Source organism: Sapajus apella, unplaced genomic scaffold (assembly GCF_009761245.1).
Source record: "Sapajus apella isolate SASKATOON/1434 unplaced genomic scaffold, GSC_monkey_1.0 scaffold75, whole genome shotgun sequence".
In the NCBI taxonomy this organism is placed as follows: domain Eukaryota; kingdom Metazoa; phylum Chordata; class Mammalia; order Primates; family Cebidae; genus Sapajus; species Sapajus apella.
Window position 1 is genome coordinate 6520778 of NW_022437015.1, and position 18748 is coordinate 6539525.

The 18748-nt window shown below is 35.7% G+C and overlaps 1 protein-coding gene across 1 annotated transcript; it reads left to right on the forward strand.

The window, feature by feature from the left end:
• The first annotated feature begins 15282 nt into the window (after window positions 1-15282).
• Window positions 15283-16004, forward strand: LOC116532328 (uncharacterized protein CXorf51A-like). Its single transcript, XM_032251413.1, has 2 exons — window positions 15283-15465; window positions 15649-16004. Exons 1-2 carry the CDS (start codon window positions 15334-15336, stop codon window positions 15871-15873), a joined length of 357 nt encoding a protein of 118 aa, XP_032107304.1. The 5' UTR covers window positions 15283-15333; the 3' UTR covers window positions 15874-16004.
• Window positions 16005-18748: the final 2744 nt, after the last annotated feature.

Consider the following 18748-nt stretch of genomic DNA (forward strand, 5'->3'; position numbering starts at 1 on the left):
TATAGGCTAACTTTGATTAGAAAATGGGTTGTTACTTTCTAAGCAGAAACCTTTATGTCAGATTACAAATGAAACATTATGATATCTACATGGAAGAATCTTCAATAATTGGCAAGAGCAAGCATTCAACTGAAAAATCAAAGGAATAGCTGGGTAACTTTTTAGTGATTATTTAAAAGAAGGCATTAATTTTGGAGCTTCTCCAGAATGCATATACCCTATTCTGTATGCTTCAGATAATATGACTATATATTACCTATATAAAATTAATAATATGTAATTACATTGGCAATGGTGATTAATATAAAGGGGCAAATGTTTAAATACAAGAAGGTAAACATTTATCTTAAGCTACATTATATAATATTCATAAATTGACATTTTGCACTTTTAATTGGAGAAGTAACCAAGGGAAAGCCTTCATAGATAATTAGACATGGAAGAAACTGTAAGAGATTCAGTAAGCAGTCCCCCGCTTCTAAGTAGGTGACTCATTTGCGGAAATATTCTAATAGCTCTAATTCATGCAGAGTAAATATTTAGTGCCTTCACTGTTTTCTGTTCAATAAATTCGTACTCCTCAATGGATGGTGCAAAACTCAAGTAACTGGGTAAATTGATGCTATGGTTATAAAATGAAAAACGAAATGCTATGTAATTCTATCACTTTCACCTGCATCAACTAAAAGTTAGACTTGCTTTAGAAACCTACAAACATCCAAAGCTACTCTTGTTGGACAAACTGTGAAACAGCTGATGAAAGTGGCCAAATGATAATAAACCCCAAAGTCTAATAATTAAAACCTCGATTTCCATCTGATTTATCCATACATATATGGGCATCACTTCTTCCTTTTATGTTCCTCCTTAATTCAGCTCTCTAAATTTATAAAATCTGATTCTTAACCTGACCTGGTTATAAGACTTACCACAAATAAATATAGGGAAAGTAAGCATTTCATTAACTCTGGGAAATTTGTATGTTGAGTTAGAAAATAAATAAATGTTACTTTACCCTTGCACAGTCCCCAGTCAAGCTCAGACCTGTAGTCAGATTCCCTGGTCAGAAAGGTATTATTCTGTGGAACAATCAGTCAAGATGAAATCAAGGACCTAAAGTATGAGCCTGGTTACAGAACACATAGCTAAGTAGATAAATGCTCTATTCATTACACTTTAAAGATCAATATATAGCTTTAGGTAATATAATTTACAACATCAAACTCTAATACTATTGTTTCTTTTCACCATACAGAGGGGTTAAGCCCTCTGGAAATTACATTTTAAAGTATCATATATAATTTTATATTACATAATTTTAGAGCCTTCAAACTCACTTATCATTGCTCCTATTCTCTCTGCTTGAAAATGACAAGGTTAATTTTCCTCAAGCTATGAAGTTAGATATTCATGATATTTCACTGCTATTAAACATGGCTTGTACATATAGTCTGGGAATTGACATGACTTCATCCTTCTGTGAGGTTGAAGCATATCTGTGGCATGAAAAGAGATAAACAAATCAACAAGTGATGATTCAGTGAACCATTCTTTGAACTACCAAAGTCCTATGTGCTGTCAACTTGACAAGGTGCCAAATGTGAATAAGGACAAGCATCTGCAATGGACATTATGGAAGATTTCCCTTTTAGCCTCCTAATCATTTTTTATTATGCACCCTGGGGGTAAACCATGGCTCACATAAACCAGATAATTTGTATCTTTTAAGTGGTACTGGTGTAATTCTGAGCAAGAACGTGATTGAAATAAATGTTTTGTATAAGCATTTAAAATATATTTTACAAAAAAATAAAATAAAAATAGATATATATTTTACAAATGTCTATAAACATGGTAATGACAAAATTTAGATGCTTTAAGATAATCAAATTATATGTATACAGTAAGTTAGTATGCAGTCATTATCTCTTTACTACATCTCACTAACAAGTATTTTCCTTATCTGAATATGGTTTTATAAATTCCAGATGTCACACTATAACATGTATGTGTATATACACACACACATACACACACATAAAATCAGTGGTGTTTTAATTTTGTTTTGTTGTTAAATAATTTACGGTGTGCTTCTTTTTCTCCCTCTTCTCCCTAATAAGAGATGCTACAAAGGACACCTAGTCATTACACACTTATACTATTAATTATAGATACTTTTGGGGAAAGGAATATTTAAACACACTTAGAAATGTGCAACTGTATGTACTGTACTTTGTGAATTGAATTGACAGGATGAAAGTACAATACTTTTACTCAGATTTAGAGATATGTTGCATATGTGATGAAAAATTTTTAATTAGCCAACATAACAATAATATTGTGTTATACAACACAACAGTTTACCAGCTGATTTCACTAGAATTTAACATGTTTATTGGAGCAGTTTAAAACAAACCAAATACATAACTTAGGCAGTTGCTTTGATATAAATGCTTTGGTATACATTTAATCTTCTTAAGTTTGGTCTGAAATTAAATGATAATTTGTATTAAAACTGTGCAAATAAACATGGGTTGGTTGACAACATAAAACAGAAGAAAAAGATATGCAGAACACTGGAAACATATTCAGTATTAAAACTATTTACATGTGTGGTGCTGGCCAACTTTTGACATACTGTTTCAATAAAATACTGAGAGGAAAAAGACTAGTATAATTTCCTTTCAAAGTTTCAAATGTTCATGTTTACAAATTTGTACTGCACATTGATATGTATACATATATTATAGTCAGCAGATGTACAGAAAATATTTACAGGATCTTTCTTCTTAGCTTAAATGTATCTACATGTCAATTGACTTTATTTTTTAAATTGCCTTAGAGTCAGAAATTTTAAAGTTAAATAAAATAGAAAACCTTTAAATTATAGTACCTTTTGATCAAGTTATTATATTTTAATTTAATCTGTTAAAGATGGCAGAATTTTGATTTTGGATTGAAGACCACATACTTATGCACATGATAGGGTATAATGTAATATCTTGGTTGCAGAGAATGGTATAAATAGTTCAAATTTTTACTAGAACTGAAAAGAAATAAAATCATAAATTTACAATGATTGAAAGTTAATGTATTTAAGTATTTTTTATGGAATACATAATTTAATCTATCACCCATTTTTATGGTCATTTTTAAGAACATGTTGATATTTTAGAACTTTACCATTATTTCAGCCTTGCCTGAAATTGCATTTTCACCATTTCTTTTGTGACATAAAGATTTTGTGACCTTTATACCAATTATACTGTCTAATCATACTAGTTTTCTACTTTATTGATAATTATAGAAGAAGTTACATAATAAAAACACCAACAAATAGATTACTGTTTGGAAGAGTCATTGGTTTCTCAGTAAGACCCAAGTTGAAGTAGAAAAGTTACTTACTGCTGAACCCATGCTAACATTGTATTTGGTTTGCTTTAAAGGGAACCCATACACAAGCCAAAGAATGTTTGTTACATTAATAGTTATGTTTGGCAAAACTCAGATTGGATCTTCAGATCATGAGAAAGAACTGTTTCACAAAAGTATAATGATTTTGCAACCTGTCACCATGATGCTTTTCTATAGTTGTACATTAATGAGGCAATGATGAGGACAGGGCATTACATTTCTAAAGGCTCTGTAGGCTCTGGCACCACATATATATGGCATTAGGATAAACTAATCCACTGTTTGCACTCAAGTGTTGTAGCTAAATTCAGCAGTTGTCTGGGTATGATTAATCAAGGCTATTGCCCCTAGCCTTTGGGTAGGCAAGATACAGCGGCATTCCAGTGGGTAGTTGGGGGTGAATACCCCAGCTGATGCTAACAAAGACCTGACATTTCACACACACACACACACACACACCCCGCTATTATGCTATATTTTAGTTTGGTTATTCATATGCATGTCTCTTCTACTAGATTGTGAGTGAAGGAGGAATGGTAACTTTTTAAATTTTTACTTATTTTTTAAAAATAATTCAACTTTAATTTTAGATTCAGTGAGGGTACAGGTATAGGTTTGTTATCTGGGTATATTGCATAATGCTGAGATTTGGGATATGATTGATCCCGTCACCCACTTACTGGGCATATTATGCAATAGTTAGTTTTTCTTTTTTTAATATTTTATTTATTTATTTATTTATTTCCCATTTATTTTATTATATTTCAGGTTTTGGGGTACATGTGAAGAACATGCAAGATTGTTGCATAGGTACACACGTGGCAGTGTGATTTGCTGCCTTCCTCCCCATCACCTACATCTGGCTTCTCTCCCCTTACTATCACTCCCCAGCTCCCCACCCCCCACCGTTCCTCCCCTATTTCCCTCCAACTGACCCCAGTGTGTAGTGCTCCCCTCCCTGTGTCCATGCGTTCTCATTGTTCAACACCCACCTATGAGTGAGAACATGCGGTGTTTGATCTTCTGCTCTTCTGTCAGTTTGCTGAGAATGTTGGTTTCCAGGTTCCTTCCTGACACCTTACACTAAAATTAAATCCAGACTTAAACATAAGACCTAACACCATAAAAACCCTAGAAGAAAATCTAGGCAAAACCATTCAGGATGTAGGTGTAGGCAAGGACTTCATGACCAAAATACCAAAAGCATTGACAACAAAAGCCAAAATAGACAAATGGGACCTAATCAAACTCCACAGCTTCTGCACAGCAAAAGAAACAGTCATTAGAGTGAATCGGCAACCAACAGAATGGGAAAAAATTTTTGCAGTTTACCCATCTGACAAAGGGCTGATATCCAGAATTTACAAAGAACTAAAACAGATTTACAAGAAAAAAACTAACAAGCCCATTCAAAAGTGTGCAAAGGATATGAACAGATACTTTACAAAAGAAGACATACATGAGGCCAACAAACATATGAAAAAAATAGTTTTTCAACTCTTGCCTCTTCCTCCTTTAGTAGTATCCAGTGTCTATTGTTGCCATTTTATGTCCAAAATTACCTATTGTTTAGCTCTCACGTATAAGTGAGTAAACGTATTATTTAGTATTCCATTTATATGACAATTTGCTTAGGATGATGACCTCCAGCTGCATACATGTTGCTTCAAAGGACATGATTTCATTCTTTTTGTGACTGCAATAATATTTCATGGTATATATGCACCACATTTTCTTTATCCAATCCAGATTTGATGGGCATCTGGGTTCCTTCTATTTCTTTGCTATTGTGAACAGCATTGCAATGAACATATAAGTGCATGTGTCTTTTTGGTAGAATGACTTGTTTTCTATTGGATATATACCCAATAATGGAATTATTGGGTCAAATGGTAATTCTGTTTTAAGTTCTTTTTTAAATCTCCAATGTGATTTCCACAGTGGCTAAACTAATTTGCATTTCCATCAACAGACTACAAGTATTCCCTTTTCTCTGCAGCTTTTCCAGTGATTAATAAAAACCTTTAGCAGAATTAAATTTAAAGGAATTTCATTGAACAATAAAAAATTCATGAACTGGGCAGCCTCCTAAGCCAAAGTAGGCTCAGAGACTCCAGTGCAGCCATGTGGTGGAAGAAGATTTATGGACAGAAAAAGGAAAGTGACATGCAGAAACAGCTGGATTGGTTACAGCTCAGAGTTTGTCTTATTTGAACATGGTTCAAAGAGTTGGCAACATTTGATTAGCCAAAACTCGGTGACTGGGACAAATGTAGGCTATAGTCTGTTTACTCCTCCACTTGTTATAGTTCACAATGTACAGAAAAACTTTTAGGCAGAACATAAAATGTGTAAGGAGGCAGCTTTATCAAAAAGACTATTATCAAAAAGATTAACTACAACAGATGCTGGTGAGGCTGCAGAGAAAGCGGAACACTTATACATTGCTGGTGGGAATGTAAATTAGTTCAGCCAGTGTGGAGAGCTGTTTGGAGATTTCTCAAGGTATTAAGAGTTAAACTACCATTCAATCCAGCAATTCTATCACTGGGTGTATACTCAAAGGAAAGTAAGTTGACTTACAAAAAAGACACATATACATGTGTCTTTTACATACACATACACATATAGTATCTTTGCTATTGTGAATAGCACTATGTTTATCACAGTGCTATTCACAATAGCAAAGATATTACATTAACCCAGATGCTTGTCAATTCTGGATTGAATAAAGAAAATGTAGCACATATACACCATGGTATACCATGTAGCCATAAAAAGAATAAAATTATGTCTTTTGCAGTAACTTGGATCCAGTTATAGGCCATTATTTTAAGTGAACTAACACAGAAACAAAAAATCAAATATTGTATGTTCTCACTTTATAAATGGTAGCTAAACTTTAAGTCTGCATGGACATAAACATGAAAACAATAAACACTAGGCAATATACAAAGGAAGTGGGAGGAAGGGGCCAAGGGCTAAAAAAAGTACTTATTGGGTACTAAACTCACTACCTGGGAAAAGGATTCATTTATACTGTAAACCTCAATGTCATACAATATATCTTTGTAAGAAACCTGCATATGTAACCATTGAACATAAAATAAAATTTGGGAAAAAAAGTCAAAAACAAAAATGCGTTTATATATTGTTTAACATTTAACCTACATAGTTATCTGTACTAGTGCTCTTTACTTTCTTGTGTATGGATTTGAGTTACTGTCTAGTGTTCTTTGTTTCGACCTAAAGGACTCCCTTTAGTATTTTTTATAAGACAGTTATTATTTTTATTTATTTATTTACTTCTGTGACAAAGTCTTACTCTGTCACCCAGGCTGGAGTGCAGTGGTGAAATCTGAGCTCAAGCCTCAGTCTCTGAAATAGCTGGGATTACAGGCTCCTGCCACCATGCCCAGCTAATTTTTGTATTTTTAATAGAGACGGGGTTCTCTAACTCCTGACCTCAAGCAATCTGCCCTCTTTGGCCTCCCAGATTGCAGGGGTTGTAAGCATAAGCCACCACACGTGGCCAAGACAATTTTATCCATGACAATTTGTCTCCTTTTTTATCTGAAAATGTCTTTACTTTTCCTTCATTCTTTACATTCTCCTTTATTTTCTTGTTCATTCTTGAAGGACAATTTTGCTGGGTATAGAATCATTGATAATATTTTGCTTTCTGCACTTTGAATATATCATTACATAGTGTTTTCGTTTCTGTGGTTTCTGATGACAAGCCTTTAATTGTATTGAAGAGTTTTTTTATATGATGAGTTGCTTCTCTCCTTATGCTTTCAAAATCACTGTTCGTCTTTCAAAAATCTGACTATGATGTGTCCAGGTGTGGATCTTTTTGTGATATACTACCTGGACTTCATTGAGAATCTTGGATATGTAAACTAATGTGTGTGTGTGTGCATGTGTGTGTGTGCGTGCATGTGCGTGTGTGTGTGTGTGTTAATTTGGATAGTTTTGAGCCATTGTTTTTTAAAATATTATTTTGTTCCTACCCCGTCTCCTCTCTTTTTGGAACTTTCATTATGCACATGTTGATACAATTGATAATATTCCACAGGTTTCTAAGGCTCTGTTCATTTCTCTTCCCTCTTTTTTTCTTTATGTTTCTTAGGCGGTTATTCTCAATTGTTCTGTCTTTGAGTTTTCTGATTCCTTCTTCTGCCACTTAAATCTTCTGTTCAACCTCTAGTAATATTTTCATTTTAGTTATTTTGCTTTTTAACTCCATAATTTCTTTTTGGTTCATTTTTAATGACTACAGTAGCTGACTTAAAGTCTTTAGTAAATCCCACATGCTGTCCACCTCAGAGGCAATTTTTTTGATCTCTTTTTTTACTTGTGTATGGGTCATAGTTTCCCATTTCTTCTAATTTGTCATAATTTTTAATTGCCAAACACTTTAAACAACATAATGTGCCAACTCTGGTGATCAGATTCCCTCCCTCTCCCAGGGCTTATTGTTTCTGTTAGTTGTTGTAGTTGTTTCTTCTGCTGCTCTTGCACTCATTTTAGTGATGTTTAGACCAATTTGTAAAGTCCATATTTTTTGTGTTTACTGCCATTGAAGTCTCTGCTCAGTTATCGTAGTGATCAGTTAATGATAGACAATTATTTCCTTAAAACCTTTGAACCATTAAGTCTCCCAGTCTTTGCAGGTGGCTCTCTGTGTTGTCAGGGCATGCCTTCAATGCCCCAGCAGGCAGTTTACATCTCTGCCTTAAATTTCACTTCATCTTTTCATAGAGTCTCAAAGTTAGCCATAGGTAAGAGATTAGGTCCTTCTCAGGTCTTTCCTGGACATAAATGCAGAACTAGGCATATATGTGGTCTTCTAGATTCCTAGGATTATGTTGGAGCTTTTCAAAACCTACTATGGATATCTCATTCTCCAGAGTTTTAAAAACTTGTTTTGTTCAGTGTCTTGTTATGGTGTTAAGGAATGGTCACTGATTATTTTTGGTAAATGCTCTATGAAAAGGGCTCTTCCCAAAGAGTCATCTCTGAGTCAATACAAATAAAGATAATCCCAGACAGTATAGCTTTGTAGGAAAATGCCTATTACATGAAAAAGTGACGATAATCTGGGGATTACACTTTTGGGGAGCTCCAAACTTGTTTTTCTTCTTCATTGTGTGTCAGGCTGTTAATTTTCACAGATATAATACTTGAGAGACCATTATAAAGTTTACCTCTGAACTTCAGAGGATGATGGGAATAAGGCAGAGAAAATAATATTTCAAGCCTTGCTGTTCTGACATATATTTAGCTATATTTCCACAATAAAATTTTTTTGAATATTGCCAAATATTGGGTTATTTTCTAGCATTCTGAAAACATTGATTTTGACAATTTTTTGTCTGTTTACTTATCACTTAATGAAGGAGTGGATTTTTGGAAGTCTTTATCATTATAAAATTGTTTCTTATTGTGATTTAAACCAAAAAATTTCTATTATGGTTATATAATTTTCTTATTATCCATTTTATTTGTTTAATATTTTTATATTTTGTGGTTTAAAGGTATTTGTTCATTTCTTTCAAACTGTTAAGTTTATAAATCTAAAATTGTTTTTAGTATACCATCACTATATTATTAATGACAGCAAGATCTGTAGTGCTATATTCCTTCTTATTCCTAATATTGGAGATTTGTGTCATTTCTCTTTTTATCTTTATCAGTCTTACTAGAAGTCCCTGAATTTTTTTTTGTTTTTTAAACAAATCAACTTTGGTTTTATTGCTTTTCTCTGCTTTTAAAAGTTCTCTATTTAATTTATTTTCAGTCATCTTTATTATATCCTTTATTGTGCATACTTTGGATTTATGCTGCTTTTTGTTTTCTAGCTTCTTAATGTTGGAATTTACATTATTAATTTGCAAACTTTCTTCATCCCTAATGTAAGGATTTAGTGCTATAAAGTATCATCTCAGTTCTAATTTACTGCATCCAATATATTTTGATATATTTTACTTCCATTTTCATTCAGTTCTACACATTTTTTCTTTGCTTTGAGATGTCCTCTTTGACTCATGGATTGAACAAGTATGAATGTGCATCACTTCTGTAGGTGGCCTAATAAATACATTTTTTAATGTCATTTCTAGAAAAGATTTTGAAGATTTTTTACCAAAGTTCTTTTACAAGGCATATGATTTTCTAACTCAACTTTATCATACCATTCCAAAAATTTAAAGTAATTTTTTCACATTACATATAAAAATCTTTTATAAACAACTAATAAATCTTCCCCCAAAGTTCTATGAACTTCATGTTGCTCAAGTGTAGTATGTAATTCTATTATTTTTCTTTAGCAATATCAATGTCTGGTACAATGAAGGCCAACTGTCAGATGGCTGATAGCAGCTAAATGCTCCGTCTATGTTCTTCAAGGGCTCGACTCCCCTTCAACCCATTGAGGCCTTTATCCATCAATGCTGACACAGGGTGATATTACGTGCAATTGGGACACAGTGTTTGTCCCAGTTCACAGATCTGTGGAGCATGGTGGCCAAAGGCCATTATTCTTTTTGCCTCATCCATCTTGCTGCTAAATTAGCCAGAATAGCATCAGATCCAGTGGGGCAATAGGTGTCTTCTATTTATTCACAGTAAAGTAACACCTTTGCATAGAACCCTGGGCCAAGTTGATGAATGGCTGAGGGGAGGGATCAAAGTCTCAGTATGACAGAGTTCCTTGCATTTCCTGCTCAGCTCCCCCAGTTCACCGGTAGGCTTGAGGCCAGTATGGCCTCAGAGGTATGAAGCCGGACCCATTTCTCACTGTGGTATCTACCAGAATTTAATGGTATCATTTTTATCTGTATCAATCGCAGAATCTTGCACACAGTTGATACTCAGTCAATGCTCATTGAGTACATTAATAAATGAATAGTAAGAAAAAAATGAAGTGACACATAGTATGATTTGCACTGAAACCAGTCTTTGCTGGGAATGTTTCTTGATAGTAGGCTATACAACTATTGAATTGAACAAGACTCAAAGACTATTGCACACAGTAATACAACAAAATGAATGCCATATCTGGGTTTACACGTTCTTGTCACATCTTCCTTGTTTTGCATTGAAAGTTACAGACTAAAGTGCTTCATGTTGCAAAAGTAGCAGAAATCCTCAAGTGATGTGTGTGCTGTGAACGGATTACAAGTATGCTGAGATTTGTATTTTTGCAGCACTCAGAGTAGTCGCCCAGGACCTGAGGTTGTCAGACTTCTTCAGAATAAAGTGACAAGAGTCCTAGAACCAATTACCCCTGACTTGAGAAATTCTCTTTGCTTACCTCAGTGTGTCATGTAAGCATTATCACCATTCTCTACATGTGTCATAATGAGAAGTGGTTTATAATTCCTGCACCATTGTAATTTTGACTATGTTTGTGAACATTTTAATATGTAATATTTAATCAAGTCCTGTTCTGTGGGTCCATAACTGCATTAGATGTCTTATACTTACTTATGAAATATCTTAGAGAACTTTGCTGGAAATTTTATTTTGCTGTTTCGTTTCTATGTTTTATTCAAGAAAATATGGGAAACTGTTTATAATCTTAGCTCAGATTTGAACACTGAATAGCTACTCTCCCATTAGGAAACGTTTTGCCATGGTTGAAATGCCTTTTCTTTAAAAGAGACTGGGAGCCTATAATTAGAATATAAGGTTACTCTCTTTTTAGAGTAAAACCATAACCACTAGCATTTATTGCTGCTATAATTGAGAGAAGGAGAAATACTCATTTCTTTCTTGTAGTTAAGATGTTTGAGTCTAGAGTGAAATCTGTCACCTGTGATAACTAGTTAATTGATTTATTTATTTTAAAAATATTCATCGAGTGTCTGTTCTATGCAATGATATGTTTAGAGGGAAAATTAATGCATAAGGCATAGCTCCTGTTCTCAAGTTTATAGTCTATTTGAAGAGACAAGACATAAACACATTTAAAAAGACAGTTTAAAATACAGTTGTGTGCTGCATAACGACATTTCAGTCAGTGACAGACTGAATATATTATGGTGGACTCATAAGATTATAATGGAGCTGAAAAGTTCTTATTGCCTATTGATAACATCACCATTTCTATGTTTATATATAGTTATATACACAACTATCATTGTATTATCCAATGTCTACACTATTCAGTACATTCACATGCTATGGAGATTTATAGTCTAGTAGCAACAGGCTACACCATATACCCTAAATGTGTAGGAGACTATACCATCCAGGTTTGTGTAAGTATATTCTATGATGGTTTCACAGTGACGAAATAACCTAACAATTCATTTCTCAGGATGTATCCTCATTGTTAAGACCCATGTCTGTAATGTTTGTGGATTATTTTCTATGGTGACATAAAATTAAACACCAAAGGACTCTCACAGCGATTATAAGTGTTAGGAGTTTAAAGAAGTACCAGTACGTTATGTAACTTCCCAGAGTTGATGTGAGCTAAGCTGGTCTTTAACGAACGGAAGAAGAAAAATAGTAATAGCAAAAACTTACCTAGCAACTACTCTGTGCCAGGCACATTCTTCAGCATTTTATATATTAGCTCACTTAATAATCTTAAACGCTCTATGAAACAGCACATTTAATAACTTGCCCAAAGTAATACAAGAAGTAAGTAGTACTTGTGTATGCTTTGTGAAGTTCTCATGCTGTGCTTTTCAGCTCCATCAAGTCATGTATGTTCTTCTCTAACTTGGTTATTCTATTTAGCATTTCGTCTAACCTTTTTTCAAGGTTTTTATTTTCTTTGCATTGGGTTAGGACATGTTCCTTTAGCTCAGAGAAGTTTGTTATTATCCACCTTCTGAAGCCTGCCTCTGTCAATTCATCAAACTTATTCTCCATCCAGTTTTGTTCCCTTGCTGGTGAGGAGTTGTGATGCCTTGCAGGAGGAGAGGTGTTCTGGTCCTTGATGATTTCATCCTTTTTGTGCTGGCTTCTTCCCAATTTCGTGGGTTTATCTACCTGTGATCTTTGAACTTGGTGATTTCAGATGGGGTCTCTGAGTGGACGTCCGTTCTGTTGATACTGAAGCTCTTTCTTTTCGTTTTTTAATTTTCCTTTTAACAGTCAGGCCCCTCTGCTGTAGGACTGCTGGAAGTCCACTCCAGAACTTGCTTGCCTGAGAATCACCCAAATGGCGTGCAGAGCAGCAAGGATTGCTGCCTGATCTTTCCTCTGGTAGGTTCGTCCCAGAAAGGTACCCACCAGGTGTCAGCCTGAGCTCTCCTGTATGAGGTGTTTTTTTGTTGTTGTTGTTATTCAGGGGTCAGGGAGCTGGTTGAGCAGGCAGTCTGTCCCTTATCTGCCTGCAGAGATGCTTCTGGGCTGCCTCCCGGCTACTGTGTAGGCATCCTCTGGCTTTTGTTTACACAGGTAAAATTAGAACTGTCTTCGCAATGGCAGACACCCTTCCCCTCACCAAGCTCGATTGTCCTGGGTGCAGCTCAGACTGATGTGCTGGCTGTGAAACTCTCAAGTGAGAGAGCTTCAGTTTGCTGATCTTTGTGGGGGTGTGACCTGCCAAGCCGTATCACCTCTCTCCCTGCTTTCAGCTCTCCCTCTTCCTGGGAGTTGGGTAGATCCGTCCTGCAAGCACACTTGGTGCTAGTCAAAACTTCCACCCAGATCTTGCAGCTCTGGGCAGGCTGGAGCTGTTGCTCAGATCTCTGTTGGTAATTTCTGGTGCTTTTCAGCCTAGTGGTGTTCTCCTGGACTGCTAGTTGCAACAGCCATGGCAGAAGTGCAGTATCTGAACCAGAGTGCCGAGGTGGTAAAGTCCCCGATCCTCTGTCCGATTACACTTCCCAGATGAGACAAGCAACTGTTTGCTCACAAATTTAAAAATGTAGAAAAAATTGAACAATTCCTTAAAAAAACCACAAACTACCAAAATAAAAAATTAATAAAATTATATGTGTGATATAATTAGTCCTGTAATCAACAAGGAGAATGAATTTGTAATTTAGTAAGTCTGTTCTCTTGTCTGTCACCATGTAAGGCCACAGGAGATATGGCCTTACAACTTCCGTCATAATTTTCAGGCCCCCAGGCACGTGGAACTGTAAGTTCATTAAATCTCTTTCTTTTCTAAATTTCCCCATCTCTGATAGGTCTTCATCAGCAGTGTGAAAATGGACTAATACATCAAGCTACTCAAGCATAGTGGATTACACAAGGGTAAGAACATCAGGAGGCTAGGATCATTATAGATCATATCAGAAGCTGCCTTCCAAATCAAGTAATGGTAAGCATATCCGGAAACAGATAATATAATTTTATGGGGAAGGTAGATAGCTACAATCATGTTGGAGAAAAATCTAGCAAAATTTAGAAACCTTATTGCTATGGACTGAATGTGTCCTCCCCAAATTTGCATGTTGAAACTCTTATACTCAATGTGGTATTTGGAGGTGGAGTGTTTGGTAGGTAATTAGGGTGGGAGTAGGTTTTGAATGTGGGGTCCTAATCTAATCATGGGATGAATGCCCTTATGAAAACAAAAACACCAAACTTCCGGCTCTCTTGATGCACCCAACAAAAAAAGGTCATATGAGAACATAACCAGAGATGCCCTTGCCAGAACCTGACCATGCTGGTGCCCTGATTTTTCAGTTCAAACCTTTAGAGCTGTGATAAATAGTTTATTGTTTAAGCTACCCAGTCTATAAGATTCTCTTATAGCACCCTGAAACGACTAAGACAATTATATTGTCTATTACCTAGGAATTACCTAGGAATTCTATTCCTGAATATACACCTTAAAGAGACATAGGCAGAATTCCACAAAAGGTCATGAGCTACTAATGCGGCTTGTGGCAGCATCATTAGTAGCAGTAAGGTACAGCATCAACAAAGGTAACCCTCAAAGGAAGAAGAAAATGAACAAGCACAATGCAACATTACAAGCAATGAAAAAGAGATGCATATAGCAGTTTCATTACAATGCTTACACATTCACAAATGTACATATTTAACAAGTCCACATGATTATCAAGAATGAAAATATATGAAAGAACATCATTCAAACACATCGGGCGTTTCACATGTAGGTGTCTTTTGGTGGGAAAGAAATTAGTAATAGGAACTGGGAAGACAGACAGAAAAATCCAATAAAATAGAGAAATAACCTTTCAAAAATCAATAATGATAATGTGGTCAGAGTCCATGAATAGGACAAAAGTAAAGATAAAAGAAATATTCATAAATGGACAGTTAATTCAAATCCCTTTCCATCAATTGCAGGGCTAGTGGATATTAATGAAAATAAGCTGCCTTTAATGCCAACTGTGATAGGTACAAAGATGTTTATTTGTGGGAAATGTCTTTTGTTTGTAGAATTATTCACCTCACCAGTGACACTGAAATATATCCATATTGTTTTTAGAGGGACTTTAGGTAAAATATCAAAAATAACAGCTAATGACTTGGGGAGGGAGACAGCAGAATAAACCAATGAGTAGGTGTGGCCTTGGGGAATAGATTGAAGGAAACTGTTTGCTATGTGGGCCACCACAGTTGAACATAGGTATATGAGGAGGGGTGGCAATTCAGTTTGGGAAGGCATACAAGAGACTGTTATAGAAAATCCTCTTTTCTACCACCAGGTTATCCTTGTCTTTATATCATCCCCCAAAACAGAGGTGGCAGGAGTGGTACATTCTGATGTCTAACCCTCCCCAGGTACCCTCCCCCCACCTCACAAAAAGGTGACAAAAGCAGTGCTCTGTGACGTCTCAGTGTCTCTTAGCTCTCATTGGCTGGGAGAGTGCCTTGCTGACCAATCAAAATTGAAGAGCATAGCTCCTCATTGTGCTGGGAGGGGTATACATAGGATGATCAGGAGCTCTGAGTAGACCACTGGGAGACTTCAGTATGGCGAAGGTGGCCAGTAAATCACAGGAGCCTAATGAAGATGTGGACAAGCAGACCCCATCAACCCCAAGAACCAAAGGGAGGAAGAAAGGGAAGACTCCCTGTCAACCAAGATCCAGAAGTGGTGTTAAGGTGAGATAATCCTGCCCAAGCCCCTTCTCTTTGCCCCACTGATTCCCCAACCCCAAGACTCCTATCCTTCCCTTCCCTCACAAAACCCCCTCCTCAATTCACACCCCTTCTCATAAAGTCCATTCTTATGTATTTCCTACCTTTCCCAAAACCAATGCCCTCTGCCCTGTGTTGTCTCTATAGGGGCTAAAGACCACCATGAAGGCAAAAAGACCCCTTCGAGGGAGCTCAAGCCAAAAAGCCTCTGAAACTGACACCCCTACAAGAAAACTTAAGAAAGCTAAAGGGCCAATACTGTATGGTCATTATCACCGGCTGAAAGAAAAAATGAAGAAAGAAGAGGCAGAAAAAGACCAAAAGACTGAGGAGAACTCCAGCGTTTCAAGTGATGACCTGAGCAGCCAATAATTTCAAAGGGAAAAGAGAGACCTCACCTCTGTGACGTCTCTAGAGGTCTGGCCACTGAGAAGTAAACAATCAGACAGACAATGAATTCTACACCAACAGGTTAAAATCATGAAAATAAAATCAACCTGAATTGAAAAGATATGTTTCTGTGGGTTCTCTGATGGTGGGGAAGGAAAAAGTGAAGGGAAGAGGGAGGTGTGCGTGAGAAGGCAGGCAGGTGGGTTCTGTGGGGTTTGGGGCCAGACCAACGGGTCCACACCAGTTATTGGGGGGGTAAGGACTGGCTCAGGACTAAGCACTGAAGACAATTTTCCTGAAAACTTTAATACACAAAGAGTAAAGAGGCTTGGTGTTTCTACCGGTGTGTGTTTTGGTGGGGAATGAGGGGGCGTGACTTCAGTGTGTTGTCAGAACCTGTATGGGGTGAGGTTTGTGGGTGGCAGTACTATTCCCAATAATAGACAAATAAATAACCTGCGGGCCATCTATCTCATAGTGGTAGGTATGGGGTACAACCAACCCTATGATATAAGCAACCAAATACTGACTAACCCACTTTCTTAAAAAGCTTGAGGGGAGCAGGGCAGTGGGAGTGGTCTGCCTGTAGCACAGGTCTTGAATGAGAGCTTTGTCTTAGTGTCTCTTAGCTCTCATTGGCTGGGAGAGTGCCTTGCTGACCAATCAAAACTGAAAGGTGTGGCTCCTCATTGTGTTGGGAGGGGTATGCCTGGGATGATCAGGAGGCCATGAATGAGATCACTGTCTACAGAGAATTTTCAAACAACATAGCTCTCTCTCCAAACATCTTTTATTTTTATTTTTCCAAAGCTGTTTTTACCTGTGAAGAGAATATCATTTTTAAACAGCTTTACTGAAGTATAATTTACATATGACCAAGTGCACATGCTTAAAAAGCATACAATTTGATGAGTTTTGTCACATAGGCACTTGTTAAACCATCACCATGACTATAAGAGTAAACACACCCATAACCCCCTAAAATTTTCGTATGCCTTTTGGCAATTCTTCCCTGCCCATATTTCAACCACCATTCTAAAAAAAATAAATAAAATAAAACAAAAACACTGACCACTGATGTGATCGGCTTTCTGTCATTATCAATTTCCATTTTCTAGAGGTTTATAAGAATGGAATTAGAAGATATATACTCTTTTTTTTTTTTCTGGTCCAGCTTCTTAGAACAACTATTTTATCTTTCCTTCCTCGAAAATGTTTTGTTGGTCTACTTTTTAAAAGATTGCTGTGGTCAGTAAGTTTTAATCGTGGTTCTGTGAGAGTGGTCCAAAAATAGCACAATTTATCATTATATTTTAATGAATACTCGTATTCTAGAAGGAAATTGATGCAGATAATTTTCTGTTATACCATTGGCCTCAGATATCATCTGACTCAATTGTTGCTGTTTCTTTCTAAAGCAAGTTCCTAAGGATCTGGTATTTCTTGCAGTGCACTTTGAGCCATAATCCGTGGCCCTATATGACACACATATACTAGCATTTAGATTTCTAAAATATTTCTAAAACAATAATAGTACAATGATTGATTTTAAAATAAAGGGATAATTTGAGTTTTTCAGGTGCTGTCATTCCATGTGACCACTTGTTTGTATGATGCCTCAGTTAATGTAACAAAATATGAATGGCAAAGTATAAATGTTTGTTTGAGAAGTTCAAATTTTTACTTCATTTAAACAAAAATACTTTGTAAAGTTGAACTGTATCTTTAAAAGTGAAATGTATTCTTCTTTAACTGTTTAATACTTATTTTAAAACCACAGACCAATTCAAAGAAATAAAATGTGACATCAACTGGGTAATTTATTGACTAATTTGTCCCTTTTGCACAATTTTTGGGTTTCTTAAAATGCCATTTTATATTTTCCCTTTACTAATACATATATACATACATATATATGGCTCACTTAAAACAATTACACCATATTTCTTTATTAATCCTTGTTATTTCTTGTTTTGATTTATGATTATTACTGAAAATGTGTTCTACTGAGGAGGGGGCATTAAAAAGCATTCCTCATTTGGTTTTAAATATACTAATTATGTCAAGGGTGGAATGCATTTTTTTCTTCAAATACTCATATTTTGGTCCTCGTGTCTGGCATCTTTTGGTTTTCTTTTAAACAGCTTTATTCAGATGTAACATACTGTAACAATAAACAATTAATTAGAGTTGACACATATACACCTGTGAAACCATCACCACAATTAAAATAACTTTATCTGTCACCACATCAGGTTTGTTTAGTTTTTTGCCACCTTGTACTTTTTCCTCCCACTTCTTCCCAATTCCCAAAAACTCACTAATCTTCCTTCTGTCTCTGTAGGTTAGTTTGCAATTCTAGAATTTCATATAAATGGGATCAGATTAGGTACTTAATTTTATCTAGCTTCTTCCACTCAGCATAATTTTGAGTGTCATCAATGTTGTTGCATACGTCAATACTATATTCTTTTTTGTATTTTTTTATTACTTTGTTGAGAGTTTATCAGCACTAAAATGATACTGCAAAGTTGCTTGAATTTTATTTTTTATGATAATTGGAGATTTACGGGCAATTGTGAGAAATAGATGTCTTATATCCTTCACTCAGATTCTCCTGATGGTAATGTCTGCTATAAACACAGTACAGTATCACATTAATAAATCAACAGAAATAAAATCCATTTACCTTCTTCAGATTTCACCAGATTTACATGCACACATGTGTGTGCAGGTAAGTGTGTGTTACATTCTGTGTAATTTTATCACCTGTAGAATTTTCCATGACTACCGCTATAGTCAAGATAAACACAATTTACATCACAAAGAACTCTCACACTAACCATTTATAAGCACA

Coding starts and splice junctions, on each gene's coding strand:
- LOC116532328 (XM_032251413.1), top strand. CDS start 15,334: ATGGCGAAGGTGGCCAGTAAATCACAGGAGCCTAATGAAGATGTGGAC. Junction 15,466..15,648: donor GATCCAGAAGTGGTGTTAAG/GTGAGATAATCC, acceptor TTGTCTCTATAG/GGGCTAAAGACCACCATGAA.